Here is a 19,671-nt window from a genome sequence, read left to right as displayed (position 1 = left end):
AGATAAATGGAAAACTAATCAACCTGTTAATCCACTGACCAACTCCTTTTCACAGCACTGTCTCTGAGATCTCCTTTAATCTTTCCTCCTCTTATCCTATCTCCTCCTTAATCCCCAGAATTGTTTAAAATTTTTTAATTATTTAAATTGTTCAAAATGGCCTCACTAACAGAGCATCCTAACAGAAAAGGAGAGAAAATATTTTCAAGAAGATTTCTCTTTATTTCCTATAGCTAACCCACAAATCAGACTGATAACATAGAAAGATAAGTTAGACGATGCACAGATATAAGTGTTAGCAGCTCAGTCATGTCCGACTCTTTGTGACCCTATGGACTGCAGCCCACCAGGCTCCTCTGTCTACGGAATTCTCCATGGAGTGAGTAGCCATTTCCTTCTTCAGGGATCTTCCCAATCCAGTGATCAAACCCAGGTCTCCTGCATTGGAGACAGATTCTTTACTGTCTAAGCCACCAGGAAAGCCCAAGTTGGACTATATTTGAACTTAAAAACACCACCAGTTTATAGGGCTTTCAAAAAGAGTTGAAAAACCCAAACTTGCTTAACAGCTTACTGCTACTGCTGCTGCTAAGTCGCTGCAGTCGTGTCCAACTCTGTGCGACCCCATAGACGGCAGCCCACCAGGCTCCCTTAAGATAATGCTTATACTTTTTATTACAAGAGAGAGATGCATGCTATCATCTTTTACAAATCTGCATTCTACCACATGTTTTTTTGAAATCTTGTTAACTTTCTATTGTTACTTACTTTTTGTTGTTTTTCTTTCAAGGCTAATTGGCTCTTTAGCCTTTCTACTAGATTTCTCATTGTAGTTGTTGGAGCTCTTGAATTTGCTTCTTTTTGAGTCTGAAGTTCAGATTTTAAACTTTGTGACTCCTTTTGTGATTGCACCAGAAGACACCTCAAATCCTCTACTTCTGCTTTTATTTTTTTCACTTCATCTGCATGATTTTCTTGGAGCCTAATATACAGCAAACATATGTATTTAGTAGAGTGGTTGTTGCAATTAACAGTTTGATTGATACAAATTTTACAAAGAACAAATGTTTGGTCCTCGGTATCCTTAAAAATCTAAGTCTCAATCTAAATCCTGAAAGATGAACAATTCTTTACTTAACTACTATTTAACTTAACATAAAATAGACTTTCTTCCAGTTTCTGCCTACTATGTTTTTGCAACAACTGCATCAGTAATTTGTGGCTCTAGATGAAATAATATAGAGAATGAACAAAATAACACTTTAAATATTATGGTTCTTGCAAGATGCAACTGCTTGCTTTATATAAGGGTTTCTCAACCATAGCACTATTAACATTTTTGCTGGATAATTCTTCATTGGGGGTGGGGGCTACTGTCTATGCATTTTAAAACATTTAGCGGTATTCCTTGCTTCTACCCACAAGATGCCAATACTACTCCTAATCATTCATCAAAAATGTCTACATCAAATGTCCCTGAGGGGAGAGGAGAGAAAAATCACTTCTGCTTGAAAAATCACTGCCCTATAGTGACATTTACAAAGACAAAATATGAACTTTCACAGAAACCATCCATGTGTACTCTTAATTTGTATATGGTTTTAAAGTCACCAGTATTGCATCTATAATTCTGTAGCTCTATACTATATGGAAGTAGATACTATAGTAGTAACTAAAGACTTTTTACAGCTGAAGTGACTATGCACGCATGCATGCACAAAGACTTAGTAAATTCAATTAGTCCTACTGCTCATTCAATATTAGTCTCATACATGGAATTACATCATTACATCCAGTTCACTGTACTTACATAGATACTACGTTAATAAGGCCATCAATATTGATATTCAAATTATTAAACTTTGTTCAATGAAAGGTATGTTGAACTATCAACAGGTACAGTGTTAAACAATCTGAGACTTGTTTCTTACAGCAAAAACTTAAGTCACTTTAAATAATCATCATAATTATAAGGTTTCACTAAAGAAATCACACAGAACTATAATTTCCTAAGACACATTAAAATATGCATACCATTGCACACACAGAGAATAAAAGTATTAACTTTAGGCTAAAATGACAGAGGTACAAAACAGTAACTTCAAGTGTTTCAGGTGGCGAAATAGTAAATATACAAGATGATATCAAAAGTTGATTATTTTCAACATCCAAGAATCAGATTCAGAAATGAGAGAAATGTTATGCTCTAAAATATGACAGAAACTTATATATCACATGCTACTTTCTGTTTTCTCTTAGAGAATAATTCATTTAAAGTGGCAGCTTCTTAATAAAGCAAAAATAGTGTTAACTTTGTCAGAAGTATCTTGGATAAATGAATAAATCAAAGGTTCTAATAAGGACGTCAGAGATGGAATAGAATTATAAGCCAAGTAGTTTACTTTCTCATTTTTTTTTTCAGATAAGAAACTGAACACTAGAGATAGTTCTCCAGTGATTACAAAATACCTAAATATAAACCTATCTTATTTTATTATTTATTTATGGCTGTTCTGGGTCCTTGCTGCTGCATGCAGGCTTTCGGTGAGTGGTGGGGGCTACTCTCTAGTTGCTGTGTGTGGGCATCTCATTGAGGTGGTTTCTCTTGTGGTGGAACATAGGCTCAAGGGCATGCAGAGCTCAGCAGTTGCAGCACTTGGGCTCAATAGTCGAGGCTACAGGCTCCAGTGCACAGGCTCAGCAGTTGTGGTACATGGGCGTTACTGCCTCGCTGCATGTGCAATATTCCTGGACCAGGTTTAATCCTGGTCCCTAACCACGGGATCACCAGGGAACTCCTATACCTATCTTAGTTTTAAAATGTATACTCTGATAAATGAATGAACAATGTTTAGAATTTCTAATATAGAGAATGCTTTGAGCCCTCCACCGTTGATGTGGTTAATAAAAAAGATTAATATTTCATTCAACAAATATTTGAGCCTTAAATGTATGCCACAAACTGTTGCTGCTGCTAAGTCACTTCAGTCGTGTCGGACTCTGTGCGACACTATGGACAGCAGCCCACCAGGCTCCTCTGTCCACGGGATTCTCTAGGCAAGAATACTGGAGTGGGGCCACAAACTGTTACAGGTATATAAGTAAAAGTTTTGTATTTATGTTACTTTACAATTTTCAAACTACTTCCATATATAGCATCATCTGGCCTTCATATAACCACCTTGAAAGAGCCAGAGTAAGTATTGTCATTTTCCTTTACAGATAATAAAAAGGAAATTTTCAAAGGTTAAAGATGAAATTCTACGCAAGAATCTTTTGAGTCAGACTGACTAGATTCAAATCATGGCTTTCCCATCTTCTCCTAGGCATGTTACTGAGGCCTTCTGTAGCTTAGCTTCCTATCTGCAAAATGGAGTGACTATCCCATATCATTAGTAGTACTGAGGATAAAATGAGATAATATAGTCAATATTTTTAGACCAGTGCATGATATAACAAATGCTTACATTTATATTTATTATATCATTATTCCCATTTTCCTTATTTACAATCTATTTCTAAGACTTACCGTAATTTCATATTTTCAAATTCTTTGATTTTTAATTCAGTGATTTCTTTCTGTCTCTCTAAATCTTGAGATACTTGTTTTAGTTTGATCACAAGTGAGGAGAGAGAGTCATCTTGTTCTGCTACTGTCTGTTCCATCTCAGCCAAACGAATAAAATGCTTATTGGTAGGAACTGGAGTGGGAGACTGTTTTATTAAATCCTATGAAATATCATTATATTAGCCATGAGCAGGTACAATGCAATGCCATACTTATCTCATAATTTTAACTTGGTTCCTTAAATAATCAAAACAATATCAAATCTAAAATGTAATGAAGGCAATGAAGGCTTAGAGAAGACAGGAAATAGAGATCTTATTCTTTGTATTCCCAGCATCTGGCAAAGTACCTACATGTAGGGAAGGATCAATAAATAAATGTTGATTGAATTAATGAGTTAAAGTTTGAGAAAGCTAAGGTTTGCATGTTAGGAGAAGAAAGACAGGTCTTTTGCACATACAGAATGCAATGATCAAGAGGCAAGAATAAACTGAATTCAGAACATAGAAAGCAGTTAGATACAGGTAAACTAATAATGTACAGATTTGAAAAGACAGACAAGTCAGAGGAAGAAATATAAACATGATTTTCTAGGCAGCAGTAAGCTATAACAAATGTACGTCTAGGGAAAAAAATGATCAGAGCTGTGTATTCAGATTATTCTGGCAAAAAAAAAAAAAAAAAAAAGTAGGATGGCTTCCAACCCCCTTTCCCCAAAAACAGAGCTAAATTTTCAACTGTATGGTCTGAAAAATCAATAAAGAATAGAACAAAGTTCCTAGACTCTTACCCAAACTGTAATCTTACCCAAGCTGTTTCTTTGAATTTACTGAGTGAATTATCAGCCTGCAGTTCTAATTTACGATGAAGAGTATGAAGTTCTTCTTCATGTTTCTTAACAATTTCTCTTTGTTCCTGTTTTATAACAAATTAAAACTATAGCTTACATTGTGATTCATATAAATTTACATTCTAAAAGTCTTAAATATTTTATCTTTAATATACTAAAATCCTTATGAGAAGGAAGGAACAACATGTGCATACATTTCTCTAGCACATGTTCAAACTGACAAGCCTAGCCTTAGAGTATAATTTATTCTTAATATTAGAATAATATGGATTCATTATCTTTTAACTTGTTTCTAGCAATTTTTAAATTTTAGATTTTTTTTACCCCTTAAAATTCTAGCAAATTTGATTTTCACTGATACCAGTGTGATGGATTTCATTCTAACTTACTGCCTCAATCTTCACCTATTAACTCGAAATCACAGTTTCACCATGAACACCATTACTGGTTTACTCAGTCAATAACACAAACTGCCAGTTTTACTGACAGATCTGTAATCCAATCACGTGAAAGTAACAATACCTGAATAGAATCATTTGAAAACAAAAAATGAAACACCATTTAAGGGCAGAATAGTATTTGGCATTTGTCTAAAAACACCATAATAAATAAGATAGCATAACATAATCAAATACCTCTCTGGCTTTTTCTAGCAGATGTTGATACTTCTTCAACACTTCTTCCTTTTGATTTAACCTTGCTTGCATATTTGCAATGGTCTGATGAGCAAGTTTCAACGTGTGATGAGATTTTGGTTCCACCTCTTTTCTGCTGAACTCAGCTAGAAGCTTTTCTTGTTCTGCAGTGGCAGGCAATCGAAGCCTCAGTTCATTGATTACTTTGTCTCTTGACAGAATATTCTCCTCTGCTAACCGTAAAGCAGATTCTTTTTCTCTTAGTTTCTGTAATGATAAATCATTAAAAAAAAAAAAAATACTTTTTTTTCTTTTAAATGCTTCATCTGAATTTTAGTCAGACTAATGGTGGTGGTTTAGTCACTAAGTCGCGTCCAATTCGTACTACCCCATGGACTGTAGCCTGCTGGGCTCCTCTGTCCATGAGATTCTCCGAGCAAGAATACTGGAGTGGGTTGCCATCTCCTTCTCCAGGGGATCTTCCCAATGCAGGAATCGAACCTGGGTTTCCTGCATTGCAGGCAGATTCTCAGCCAACTGAGCTACAAGGGAAGTGCACTGATAGCCAAATGCTACTTTCAGTTCAGTTCAGTCTCTCAGTCATGTCCGACTCTGCGACCCAATGGACTGCAGCATACCAGGCCTCCCTGTCCAACTCTCAGAATTTACTCAAACTCATGTCCATTGAGTTGGTGATGCCATCCAACCATCTTATCCTCTGTCATCCCCTTCTCCTCCTGCCTTCAATCTTTCCCAGCATCAAATGAGTCAGCTCTTCACATCAGGTGGCCAAAGTGTTGGGAGTTTCAGCTTCAACATCAGTCCTTCCAAAGAACACCCAGGACTGATCTCCTTTAGGATGGACTGGTTGGATCTCCTTGCAGTCCAAGGGACTCTCAAGAGTCTTAATAAGGTTAAACTGTATTTCTATGTGACAGCAGTTATCTATATGCATATTTTATTTATAAGATTTTATATATGTTAGAAACTTCATTGTTATGATGAAAATGAAATTTAGTTACAATACTTTATTTAGATCTTATAGTTTTAGAAATAGAAATGTGGATGGTGATAGATCTATAAAGAAAATGTAATAAATCATTTCTTTTATTTTGATTCATTGACTCATTAGAGCACCAGAAGAGTAACCCATAGAAGTCAACAAAGTATAAAAGTTGGAATTTTAGTGGTCTGGGTCAATGGCTCTCCATTATAAAATGGGCAGCTTCTCAAAACAAAACTGAAAATAGTATTTATTCCTCAACAGAATTAAGCAAATACTCAAAAATCAAATAACTCAGTGGCAATTCACATAAATGACAAATTTACAATACAGAAGACAATTTAAGTTTCTTTGGTTGATTTAAAAATGCACAATTTAAAAAATCATTTTAAATGTATTTATAGTAATATGATTTTCATTTTAGTTGGCATCTAAATATATTCAGTTTTTATTATTTTCTGTATAATTTAACAAAGAGAGATGTGACCATCTATTAACCAAATTTAAGACCTATATTAAACTAAGAAACAATTTCTAGTTTACCCTCAAGCCCTTTAACCACCCACAAAAAGAAATAAACTGAAAATTGATCCAGAGTTTAGAACATATGCTTCAAAATAAAATATAAAAATAAACAAGGATGAAAACAATTCTTGATCATTGAGGGGAAGGAAACACATTGTTCATAAAGCTATAGTCAAATGCTCTTTTGGTTTCCTTTCATGCTAGCAACTGACGAGTGTACCCAAAAGTGATAAGTAATGACTAAAAGAAGAGTGATTTCAAATTAGCCATGTCTACTGTTCTTTGTTGGCAAAAGAAAGACTAAAGAAAAGTAGAGTAGAATAAGCAACAGATTCATCATTTTATGCTTCATCCTCATTTAAAAATATTACTTATAAAATTCCAGAAGTATATCCAATAATACACTTATCAAAATGCAGGAAGAGGGCAACAGAGGATGAGATGGTTGGATGACATCACCAATGAAATGGACATGAACTTGAGCAAACTCTAGGAGATGGTGAGGGGCCAGGAAGCCTGGCATGCTACAGTCCATGGGGTCACAAAGAGTCAGACTTGGGGTCAGACTTGCCAACTGAACAACAACAATATGCAAATTCTTCTAATTACCTCTTCCAGTGATCTGCAAGTTGCTTGGGTTTCTAGAATTATTCTGATATTTTCCTTAATTTTTCTTAGAGCAATCTCAAGTTGATTCGGAATGGGCAAACTAGGGTCTGGCATTGATCCTGTAGCCTCTTCAAACTATTGAGAAATAGAATTTTTTTTAAAAAAAAGCAGTTGCAACATTGGAAATAACAATATTAATGTTTACAACTATATGACAAGACATGGTTAAATACACTTATAGTTGACACATAAAAAGATATCATCAATTAAAATTGCAACTCAGCCATAAAAAGGAAGAAAACTGGGTCATTTGTAGTGATGTGGATGACCCCTACAGTCTGTCATACAGTGAAGTAAACCAGAAAGAGAAAAACAAATACCGTATATTAACACATATACAAGGAAGCTAGAAAAATGGTACTGATGAACCTATTTGCAGGTCAGGAATAGAGACACAGATGTAGAGAATGAACCTGTGGACACAGCAGGGGAAGGAGAGGGTGGGACGAATTGAAAGAGTATATACACTGCCGCATGTAAAATAGATAGATACTGGTAAACTACTCTATGACACAGGGGGCTGACCGCAGTACTCTGTGACAGCCTAGAGGGGCAGGATGTGGTGACTGGGAGGGAGGCTTAGAAGGGAGGGGATGTATGCATACATATAGCTGATTCACACTGTTGTATACCAGAAACTAATGCAACACTGTAAAGCAATTATCCTCCAATTAAAAAAAAAAAAAAAAAAACAGAAAAATAAAAATAAAATTCCATCCAACCTTAGAAAATATTTCTATTGGTTAACATTATAGGTCCTGCTATAGAGTAGCAAACAGGATTAATCATTTATACCTTTTGTGCTTCACGTAGTATTTCACTTTGCTGACGGTCAAAAATATCTAGTTGACGTTCCAGCTCAACTTCTCTCTGATCCCAGGCCATTTGTCTTTCTTCATGAAACTAAAGAAAGATAGTTGGGTCATACACACACAAAGACACTCACCAGGCCTATGAGAAGAATTTTTACATATGTTTTTCTTCTTTAATCCTCACAACAACCATTTGAGGTCACTGTTATTATTTTCATTTTAAGGAAAAAGGAAGAAAATTCAGAGAGTAAGTAATTTTTGCCTAAGATGACAAGGACAGGCAGGTGTGGAGTCAGGATTTCAACCCATCCATGTACCCATCCATTTATCCATCCATCCATTCATCCAAAACACGTTTAATGACACATTCTATGTGGCAAATACTATTCGAGACAATGAGAACACAGCAATAAACAAAACCAAGTCCCCTTCACCACAGGATTTATATAGTACTGAGGGGGAGATAGTAAACAAATAAGTATGTCATATGTCAGAGGGCGATGAGTGCTATGGAGTTAAATGAAACTAGGTAATCCGTATTTAAGGAATCTTGATGATAAAATTTACTGTTGTATGTTGGGTAACTAGTGAAGGCCTCATTGATAAGGTAAGACATTAGAGGTAAGATCAGAAGGCAGTGAAAGCATTGGTATCTTAGGTAAGAACAATTTAAGCAGAAGGAACAACAAAATGTCTAACGCAAGTAAGCATCTGCTTAGTGAACTGCATCTGCCTCAAAGCTTCTGTGCTTTATTCTATACCAAGCTGCCTTATTCCATCAGTGACGGCCAGTAGAAACTGGTAAAGGTGAATTTAAATAACCAACAGTGAAACAAAAATTAACTTACCAAATAAACTTGCTTATGAATTCTTCCTTTCAAGACTACTAATTAGAATAGCTTAAAAAATGACAAACAATATTTTATAAGAATAATAATAGAAGCTATACTTGATTAGGAAAATAAGGTAGTCATCAATGCAATGTTGTTATATTAAAAATCTTAGCAACAAAACACCAAAATAAATATAAAATGAAACCTTATTCTGCTGCACAATTTCTTCCTCCAGACTACTGATTGTGTTCTCATATTCAGAAATTATATTATTCAAATATTTTATTTCTTCTTTATCCTTGACTAATTCTCGATTGAGTTTAAGCTCTTGAAGACGGAGTTCTTCTATTTTTGTGTGCCAACTGATTACCTAAATATTTATAAATTACATATACAAATGTTAATATTATATTAATAAATAATGTATTTCTCTACTGATCTTAATGATTTTAATTCAAATTAATGGACATTCTAAAATAAAATAAGATATAAAATTATCCTTGGTTGTGCCAAAAAGAAAAGTTTTTTTAGAATTTCTATAGACTTTTTTAATATGTAGAATCTTAACATAAAACATTTTTCAAAATATGCTGAAACGGATATCACTAATAATCACATTTATTTATTCATTTACTTTCATGTATTTGTTGGGTCCTTAGTGTTTGTGTGTAATTGCAACATTGGTTTTACTTTCGTAAATAAAAATCCCTAATGTTTCCAGCCTAGAGAATAAAATTTAATTTCAAAATAATTATTTTTCATTAATTCCTTCCAAATAAGAGTAAAAACAAAATTACATTAAAAAATAAATGTAGGCCTACTACTTGTTTAATCACTATAATGTTTAAGAACAATTACAACTAGTATTTAATTAATACATACTTTCCTAGAGTGTTTAAAATTCTTTGATATTACACTCTAAGCATTTCTACTGAAACTATGGCTTAGAGGAGTCTCATTTTATTTATAAACAGATATTCTAATAGCCCAAACTCCTAATTTATATAATCTAAATTAATAAATTATATCTGGAATTTTGCTCATATATTAAGCATTTTCCACATAGGCACATATTAACTCAAAATGATTATGTACCTCTTTTGAACATACTGAACTTAAAATCGGTGTTTTACCTTTTGGGCTCCCCTGGCATCCTTTAAAGTGCTTATTAAATCTTCCAGTCCCTTTAACTTTAATTCCATCTCCAGTGTTTTGTTCTTCAGACTTCTATGTTCTTGTTGAGAATTTTTCATTTCTTCCATTATCTTAAGTTTGTCATTTTGTAACTGAATCATTGTTTTAGAGAACTTTTCCTGTTGTGCCAAAGGTAAAGCTCCACTAAACTGTCGTCGTAGAGACTGAATTGTTTGGCGCAGATGTTTTGCTCTGTTTCTACCCTCCAAACGGGCATAAAAGAGAGCTTGTTCTTTTTCATCGAGTTTCTGCTCTAAGCGCAGAGTATGGGCCTCCACCTTCTGCAGTTTAGATGCAACTGACTCCACCTTGCCAAGAGCAGCAGCCTCACTAGCCTGAAGGGAGACTACGTGTTGGTGCAGCTTGGCAATCAGTGCCTTTTCATCAGACTGTGCCTGACATGAAAAATAAATATTTGTAGTAAGTTTCAAGTTTTCCCAGTGAAACTTATCGTGGACTTAAAAATCAGAATTTACTAATTTAAAACAATTACAAAAATCTAACCTTGCTTTAACATAAATTGCAAAAGACTGCAGAATAAAAAGAACTAGAATGAAACTTATTTAAAATCTAAATCTGGCACCTAACTACATACCAGTTGGAATATTACTAAGTTTACTTTAAACGTCCATATGTAAATAACAATACTGATAATACTACTAATGTAGACAACGGGTAGTTTTTTAATCCTAAAAAAACTATAATGTGAGAATATGTGGAAACCTATACATAAATACAAGGAACAATGCTGTTATGAAAGACATGTTTCTCCCCATTGTCTGAACTGTGATCAGCAGTTGGTACAATGCATCTGTAAGCATTTAAATGTTTTCCTGTGTTACCAATGGCATTTCAAATTAAAATTTTTCTAATCAAGTTACAATTAACGAAAACAGGAGCCTCTATTTGATTTATCCTGATTAAAACTACAAAATGATCCCAATATCTAACATAAATTTTGGAAAAGAAAAGCCTCTATGTAGAAGAGTTAACACTGCACATACCTGATAGTCTAACAGCTGTGTTCTGAGGGACTCTACTTCCTTCTCCCTGGACTGTTGTTGTGCATTCAAAATTTCAACTTGCCTTTTGGCAATATCAGAAATCTCTTTTAGTCTAGGAAGTAATAAGATACTTCAGATATGATTAGGTACATACTCTAAGTAAATAAATACTAGATTTTCCAATTTCTAGACCCTTGTGGAAAAGCTGTTAGCTTGCAGCATCTCTTCTTTTTACGAAATACTAAAGTTTCCTGAAGTATTTCATGGAACATAATTCCATGAGAGGTTAACAGGTTTTAACCGCTCCATTCCCAACATTGCTCTCCCTTGAAAATTCATATACACAGTATCATATCAAATGCTCTGAGAAGTTCTAAAGTAAAAAAGGATCTCAATCTGTACATGTACATTTCCCAAACATAAATGGCCAACAAACTCCTCTCACAAATTTTTTCATGAGACACTTGTTACCGTGGTTTGGTATAGCTGGAATAAGGTATTAGGTAGGCTTACTTGACAAATTGTACAGTTAAGATTATAGAAATTTAAATTTTCAAGGTCAATCAATGATGCTTTGATTGGCTTTATTTTAATTTATAAGGTAGCAGAAATGTGAAAAAGATTATACATTTATTACTATTACCAAAAAAGGAGGGGAGCTTGATGATAATTATTAAATGTCCTATATGACCATTGTGATAAGATTAAATAGGTAAACTAAAATGCATTTTACTTTGGACTGGAATAATTTTAGTTCAGTGTAACTGATAAGTCTGGTTTCCTCATGTTGATTAGAAATTCTCATTGCCAGTTATATGAGTCTTAATCAATTAAAATATGACAAAATGATTAATTATAACTTAGTTTACTAAAAAAGGTGAGGTCCATGACATAAGAAGAATAAAGGAGTCCTTCATAGTGAAAGGGCTGGAAATTAGTGATATTACCAAAACAAGGTTCCAAAACAATGGCTATACTTTCATGGGTTAGCCATAACCCTGTTTACTAATTATTTGAGCTTGATGAATCAACTCAAGGATCCTCATACTACTCTAAAGCAGCTAACACATGATTACAAATGGATACAAGCATATACCTGGTGTATAGTACTTCCTCCTACATATATTTTGAATTCTAAGAGAATACACTGTTTCTTTATATAAAATGAAAACAACAAATGTTATCTGGATTATTAAGTGGATTGGGATGATTCAATAAGTATTTAATACAAAGCACAGTACACAGAGTGTAGCTTCCCAGGTGCTCGTCCCCCTGCCAGTGTAGGAGAAGCAGGTTAGAGCCCTGGGTTGGGAAGATTCCCTGGAGAAGGAAATGGCAACCCACTCCAGTATTCTTGACTGGAGAATTCCATGGACAGAGGAGCCCCATGGGCTACAGCTCATGGGGTCACAAGAGTTGGACATGACTTAGCGAATGAGCCCACAAACAGTACACAGTAGATACCCAAGATATGCAAACTGAATCAAATCTGAATTGTTCTTTATATTTTTACAGCAACCCTATTATAACTAGATATACTATAACTCTCTTAGTAAGTTAAGTAAATGCCACAACCCTTCCTTCCAAAAAAATACTAGTATGTGGTAAAAAAACAGATTTCATAGGGTCCTGATGCCAAGTTCTGTGTTTTCTGTAATACTGGGTTCTGATAAATATAAATCTTGAGAAGTTATTTCTTCTCCAATATTGTTATTTATGCCAGTTAAATATCAATCTTGTTAATATTACTTAGTGAAAGTGAAGTTGTTCAGTCGTGTCTGATTCTCTGCGACCCCATGGACTGTAGCCTACCAGGTTCCACCATCTATGGGATGTTCCAGGCAAGAATACTGGAGTGGGTTGCCATTTCCTTCTCCAGGAGATCTTCCTGACCCAAGGATTGAACCTGGGTCTCCCGTATAGTAGGCAGACGCTTTACCATCTGAGCCACCAGGGAAGTCAATTATTACTTAACAGAGTTCTATATAAAAAGAAACCAGCATCAACTGCTACTAAGGATATTACCCTTGATCACTGTAATGAGGTTTCATAATACAAAGCACAGTGGACACAGCTAACCAAATGACAAACATGCACACAGCTAACCAAATGACGCACACGGACACAGCTAACCAAATGACGCGCACGGACACAGCTAACCAAATGACGCGCACGGGCACAGCTAACCAAATGACGCGCACGGGCACAGCTAACCAAATGACGCGCACGGGCACAGCTAACCAAATGACGCGCACGGACACAGCTAACCAAGTGACGCGCACGGACACAGCTAACCAAGTGCCTAAAACTTGCACACGCACTTACTTTGATACTTCAACTTTTAGTTCCATTTCACTCTTCTCTAATTCTAGAATGTGTTGCCTGTCAGCATCGCTTACTGTCTTGCTCACACTATCAGCTAATTCATCTCTTAACATCTGTTCCACTTTCTGTGCCTCCAAATTGATTCTGGTAAGCTGGGAAAATAACAAAAGATGTTTAGAAACATTAGCTTTGGTGAAGTTTTCCTAATATACCTTTAAGCATCCTGCAGTCCTCTTTATTTTAGTCCAGATACTAACTTGGGTGTCAAGTATTAAGAATAGATTGAAGATGATAAGGAGAGAAAAAGCCAGGAACAAATTAGGAAAACTCTAGTTATATGTCAACCCACCAAGTCATTTATATTGGTCAACTCACAATCTAGTAAGATATGAATCTATGATACTCTTAATTTACTTAAAATGCTTGTTACATTTTACTTCAATTATATCATCTATAAATAAAGTTAATATTAATGAAATCTTAATATATTATTTAATGACTTGGTTAAAACAAACAAAATAACATGAATGACCTGAGAAATTTACTAATTGTCAAGGAAGAGTGCTTGAGAATATATATGATTATATATTCATCATAAATTGTTGAATATTTGCAAACGATATTATTGCCAGCCAATTTAATAATTTTAACCATATCAAAAAAGTCTAAAACTTTCTATTAGAATGAAGTCCCTGAGAGGAGAGATTACTGTCTTTCTTATTTTGTGCTATAACTCCAGTTCCCACACAGCATCTGGCATGTTATAGGCACTCAGAAATAATAACTGTTAAATGAATGGATGACAATGGAAGGAAATTCCATTAAGCAAATAACATCGTTTTGCACATTACACCTAAATTTTGTAATGCTGGTAAGAAATAAGAACTCAATCACAGAAATACATGGTTTCTTTTTAAACATTTCAGATATAAAGCTACATTATTTATCTATTACATGAAACACAAGCACTGTATTAATATGCTGCTTCAGAGTTACAAACAAACCTCTTCCAATAATACAATGGCTACCGTGAATAATTATTTACTTTCTAACTGCATGATAAAAATTATAATATCAAACCTCAGCAAATTTGGTTTCCAACTCAAAATTGCGTTCCTCCACTTGCTGTAGTGAAGTCTTCACATGTTCGTACATTTTTTGAGAATGTTCAGCCCTCTGCCTTTCATTTAATTCCTTCATCTCCAGCATAGTGATTTTTTTTGAAATAGAAACAATCTCACTGTTGGTTACAGATTTCTTTGCCTTATCCATGTTAGATTCATTTCCTAAATGCAACAATATGTTGGTAAATCTTATGCTCCTCTTATCAAAATGTTATCCCCAATATTTTAGACATCATATAAGGAGGTAATATGGTTCTGTGGAAAACACATGAGCCTTTTGAATTATGACAGACCTGGGCACTAGTCGTAGCTCTGTTACATCTTGTCTGTATGCTGCCTACCCCATTTAATCTCTCGGGAACTTCCACGTTTCATCATTCAAATGATCATAAAAATTATTCTTCATAGGATGAAAGGCATTTTGTGCTTTACTTTATTGAGCTTGGCAGATAACTGCATTTTTTTTTTCTTTTTGTTTTTAAACTGAAGGTATGTGGCGACAGGCCTGAGCCGAGTAAGTCTACTGGTGCCATTTCTCCAATACCGTTTGCTCTTTTTGTGTTTCTGTGTCACAATGGTAATTCTCACAATATCTCACCCTTTTCCACTACTAGTATATTGGTTATGTGATCCATGATCAGTGATCTTTGATGCTACTACTATGACAAACTGAAGGTTCAGATGATGGCTAGCATTTTTTAGCACTGAAGTATTTTAGCATTAAGGTATGCATATTATTTGTTTATATATAATACGATTACACACCTAATACACTATAGTATAATGTAAACATAACTTTTATAGGCACTGGGAAACTAAAACATTTCTGTGACTCATTTATTGCAATATTTGTTTTGTTGTGCTGGTCTAGACCTGAACTTGCAGTATGTCCAAGGTATGCCTGTACAGAAGTAACCATGTAAAAGATGTAGTGTGGGAGGTGTCACAAATAGGAAGACAAAAAAGGGCAAATAAACACATTTTGTTAACTGAGAAATACATTGTATAAGAAGAAATACAGTGAAGTAACACTACTCTGTGAATGCAAGTTCAATGACTTTACTTTTAAAGTCTTAAAGAGTAAAAAAGTAAAACCTGAAGCAATGTGATTTAGCGATTTTACCAAATATCTTCTTTAACCCTGAATATTATTTGGCTTTTGTATATATCTAATGCTTTTGAACTGTGGTGTTGGAGAAGACTCTTCAGAGTCCCTTGGACTACAAGGAGGTCCAACCAGTCCATCCTAAAGGAGATCAGTCCTGGGTGTTCATTGGAAGGACTGATGCTAAAGCTGAAACTCCAATACTTTGGCCACCTTATCCAAAGAGCTGACTCATTGGAAAAGACCCTGATGCTGGGAGGGATTGGGGGCAGGAGGAGAAGGGGATGACAGAGGATGAGATGGCTGGATGGCATCACTGACTCGATGGACATGAGTTTGACTAAACTCCAGGAGTTGGTGATGGACAGGGAGGCCTGGCATGCTGCGATTCATAGGGTCACAAAGAGTCGGACACGACTGAGCAACTGAACTGAACTGAATGGGTTTCCCAGGTGGTGCTAGTGGCAAAGACACTGTCTGCCAATGCAGAAGATGAAAGAGATGCAGCTTTGATCCCTGGGTTGGGAAGATCCCTGGGTGGAGGAAATGACAACCCATTCCAGTATTCTTGCCTGGAGAATCCCATTATTTATTAATCTTTAAATATTTATTTATTTGTTTGGCTGTAGCAGGTCTCAGTTGCCACACACAGGTCTTCCAATCTGTGTTGCAGAATGTGTGGTCTTTTAGTTGTGGCATAAGAACTCTTAGTTGTAGAATATGGGATCTAGTTCCCTGACCAGGGATCGAACCCGGACTCCCTGTGGTAGAAGTGCAGAATCTTGATCACTGGGCCATCCTCAAATAAGTTATTTTATTTATTTTATTAGTTATTACACCCTCATCTTATATATGCAGTTGTATAGCTTATCTTTGTACACAAAAGTTTGTGGTTAAATGAAAAGAAAACCAAAAAAACACCCCAGTTTACAATGAAAAGGTATCATGTAGGAATGTTAGTCATTTTTTAAGAAGAGAAAATGAGTATTTCTGTTATGCATAACAGACGTGCTCCAGGAAAAAGACATTTGGTAGAGAGTTTTATTTTTTAGAGTGTCAATTAATCATTATGTTCAGGCAAGTCAATTATTTTAAGGAACTGTGCAGTGATTCATTTTGTCTTTTACAATAATGCCCTTCTATCTTTCTAGCTTTACAAGCTTGAGTTCTATAACTGAGTTTGCTCAAAAGTACATAAATTTTTTGGAAACCAGGCAAATTGTTTTGGTGTCTACATCAGTTTTAAGAAGTACTTCCTTTTGTCCTGTATATATCTAAAATAGTTGCTGCAGGCAGTGATCAAATAACTAATAGTAACATTACTGGAAAGCTAAATGTGTTAGGAAAACATTATGGAACCATTTAGGCAACTAACCACCATGAAGGACAGAAAAAAAAGTTGCAGTAAATATAAATATACAAAGAACATAAAACCCCTTTCCATTTTCTTTTGTGCTAAACTCTGATAGTGAAAAGAGACACTCTGTATTTGGAGTGTCCTAGGGAGAGTAACAGCCAACACCAATCAATTCCTGCATGAAAAAAAGTAATAAAGTGACACTAATAAACAAAGAGATAAGGAAGGGCAACAGGAAATAAAAGCTTTTAAAAATTCAGTGATACAAAGCCATGTATCAGAGAGATTAAAGTATTTGAAATTAAGGAATTTCTATAAGGAACTCAGCACTTATTAAAGAGACACAGGATAGGATGAACAAAGAGCTTACTGAAACTGTATATAATATTCTTTTCTCTATCTCAGTTAAAATTTCATCTTCTTTCATTTAAGAGTTAGATGAAAGTCAATTCACTTTTAATCTCTTAATGAATTAAAAATCACATTTCTAAAAGTAGCTTATTTTAGACTTCCCAATGTCAAGCCTCTCTAAACTACATCTGTTAACAATTTAACAGTAACAGAAACCTTGAAAAACATTAGAGCTCCAAGGTATAGAAAACAAAAGAAACACCTTACCCAAAGGAGCAAATTTATCTAGAAAGCATAATGCTAGTAAGATAAAATAACTTAAATCTCATGAACTAGGAAAACCATTTGAAAAATGAATATGGAAAATCTTAGCAGAAGCCACATAGAATTTAATACCCTTTGAGACAATAGTATCTCTGTTAGATACACATGAAAATGTTGACAGCAGCAATAAATAAGCAATACCAAAACTTAGAAAAGCGGGTGATTTAATCCCTCAAACACAGTACTTTATGGTATGAATATTTATAAGTATAATGAATAAAAAATGAAATATTTTGTATCTACTAAATAAATATAGCATACAATGTTTATTATAGTTTTAAGTATATAAAATATATAAACATGTATAAGGTAATACAGAATTGATATAGTAGTGAAACTGTAGCAATATGCTTAAGGTCATCTTTTAATTTAAAAATATCAAATGATATATTGCTAATGTAACTTTACACACAGTGAAAGAGTTCATTATACTATCATTAAAATACAGATATTTCAAAATTATCATCTGCATTAATTCTTAAATGGTTCAATATAATACCTAATGCTAACTCATAAATTTTAGCACATATGATTTCCTTAGAAACAAATCCAATTTAATAACTAAAAATCAAATCTTGGTAGAGATTAGTGCAACACTAATTCATCAACTGCCTGCTAAATTAAACAGTTAGGCAGAGAGTTCATTTTTTATCAAACAATTTCCTTTTTATCTATCTGGTATAGAAAGAGAACTTTAAATGAAAAAATACTCACTATTAGATCTTAATTATTTTATATTATCAGAGTCATAATACTTACCTAATTTAGTTTCTTGTTCCCAGGCTTGTTCAATAGTGTGAAGCTTTTCTTTGGTAATCTCCAGTTCTTTACTGATAGACTCCATTTGTTCTTTTAGGGATACATTTTCACACTAAATAAAATAGCAACATCACTGAGAAAGGACCCTGTAATTTTGACTAATACCACAGAAGTGACATTGTCTTAACTTCACACAATAATGTCCTAAAGCTCACCAACTTTTTTTTAACAAAAGTAGAAGTTTCCCTATATGTAATACAAATATAGACATACACATGTATATATGTTGTATGAACATACATATAAAATATTATTTTAAAATAATCATTAAAATCTTGTATATCCAGTATACAAAACTGTATACTTGTACATCTTGTATATCCTAACCTTCTGAGCACTAGCTTATGCCATGTTCACTTTTGGCCAACATGGATACTCAACAGTTTCATAACCTTCCCTTAAGGAAGGGAAGGGCATCGTCAGATTCCTGTTTAGAATGACCATTCTGGTGGCAGCAAGTAGAATGTAACATGGAAGTATGGACATGGAACAGCAGACAGGTTCCATATCTGGAAAGGAGTACGTCAAGGCTGTATATTGTCACCCTGCTTATTTAACTTCTAGGCAGAGTACATCATGAAAAATGCTGGACTGGATGAAGCACAAGCTGGAATCAAGATTGCCAGGGAGAAATATCAATAACCTCAGAAATGCAGATGACACCACACTTATGGCAGAAAGCAAAGAGGAACTAAAGAGCCTCTTGATGAAAGTGAAAGAAGAGAGTGAAAAAGTTGGCTTAAAGCTCAGCATTCAGAAAACGAAGATCATGGCATCTGGTCCCATTGCTTCATGGCAAACAGACGGGAAACAATGGAAATGTGAGAGACTTTATTTTTGGGGGCTCCAAAATCACTGTAGACAGTGACTGCAGCCATGAAATTAAAAGACGCTTGCTCTTTGGAAGAAAAGTTATGACCAACCTAGACAGCATATTAAAAAGCAGAGACATTACTTTGCCAACAAAAGTCTGTCTAGTCAAAGCTTTGGTTTTTCCAGTAGTCATGTATGGATGTGAGAGTTGGACTATAAAGAAAGCTAAGCACTGAAGAATTGATGCTTTTGAACTGTGGGGTTGGACGATATTCTTGAAAGTCCCTTGGACTGCAAGGAGATCCAACTAGTCCATCCTAAGGGAAATTAGTCCTGAATATTCACTGGAAGGACTGATGC

General features: G+C 34.7%; 1 protein-coding gene across 8 annotated transcripts in view; it reads right to left on the bottom strand.

Annotated features, from left to right (window-relative positions):
- Nucleotides 1-19,671, bottom strand: part of CEP290 (centrosomal protein 290) — a 95,905-nt gene that overhangs the window by 32,330 nt on the left and 43,904 nt on the right. For all 8 annotated transcript variants that reach the window (XR_003511281.1, XM_027543205.1, XM_027543208.1 and 5 more), the window contains exons 26-37: nucleotides 18,439-18,550; nucleotides 14,499-14,704; nucleotides 13,419-13,570; nucleotides 11,094-11,205; nucleotides 10,029-10,484; nucleotides 9,101-9,265; nucleotides 8,046-8,153; nucleotides 7,191-7,325; nucleotides 5,054-5,320; nucleotides 4,376-4,483; nucleotides 3,530-3,729; nucleotides 769-982 (exon numbers count right to left, since the gene is read on the bottom strand). Coding sequence is in view for 7 of the 8 variants with exons in the window: in XM_027543205.1 (XP_027399006.1) it covers nucleotides 769-982; nucleotides 3,530-3,729; nucleotides 4,376-4,483; nucleotides 5,054-5,320; nucleotides 7,191-7,325; nucleotides 8,046-8,153; nucleotides 9,101-9,265; nucleotides 10,029-10,484; nucleotides 11,094-11,205; nucleotides 13,419-13,570; nucleotides 14,499-14,704; nucleotides 18,439-18,550 (2,235 nt within the window). In the remaining variant the exon portion in view is untranslated. The remainder of the gene's footprint in view (nucleotides 1-768; nucleotides 983-3,529; nucleotides 3,730-4,375; nucleotides 4,484-5,053; nucleotides 5,321-7,190; nucleotides 7,326-8,045; nucleotides 8,154-9,100; nucleotides 9,266-10,028; nucleotides 10,485-11,093; nucleotides 11,206-13,418; nucleotides 13,571-14,498; nucleotides 14,705-18,438; nucleotides 18,551-19,671) is intronic.

Source organism: Bos indicus x Bos taurus, chromosome 5, assembly GCF_003369695.1.
Source record: "Bos indicus x Bos taurus breed Angus x Brahman F1 hybrid chromosome 5, Bos_hybrid_MaternalHap_v2.0, whole genome shotgun sequence".
Taxonomy (NCBI): Eukaryota; Metazoa; Chordata; class Mammalia; order Artiodactyla; family Bovidae; genus Bos; species Bos indicus x Bos taurus.
Note: the sequence above shows the minus strand (reverse complement) of the source record. Positions and strands in the feature narration are given on the sequence as shown.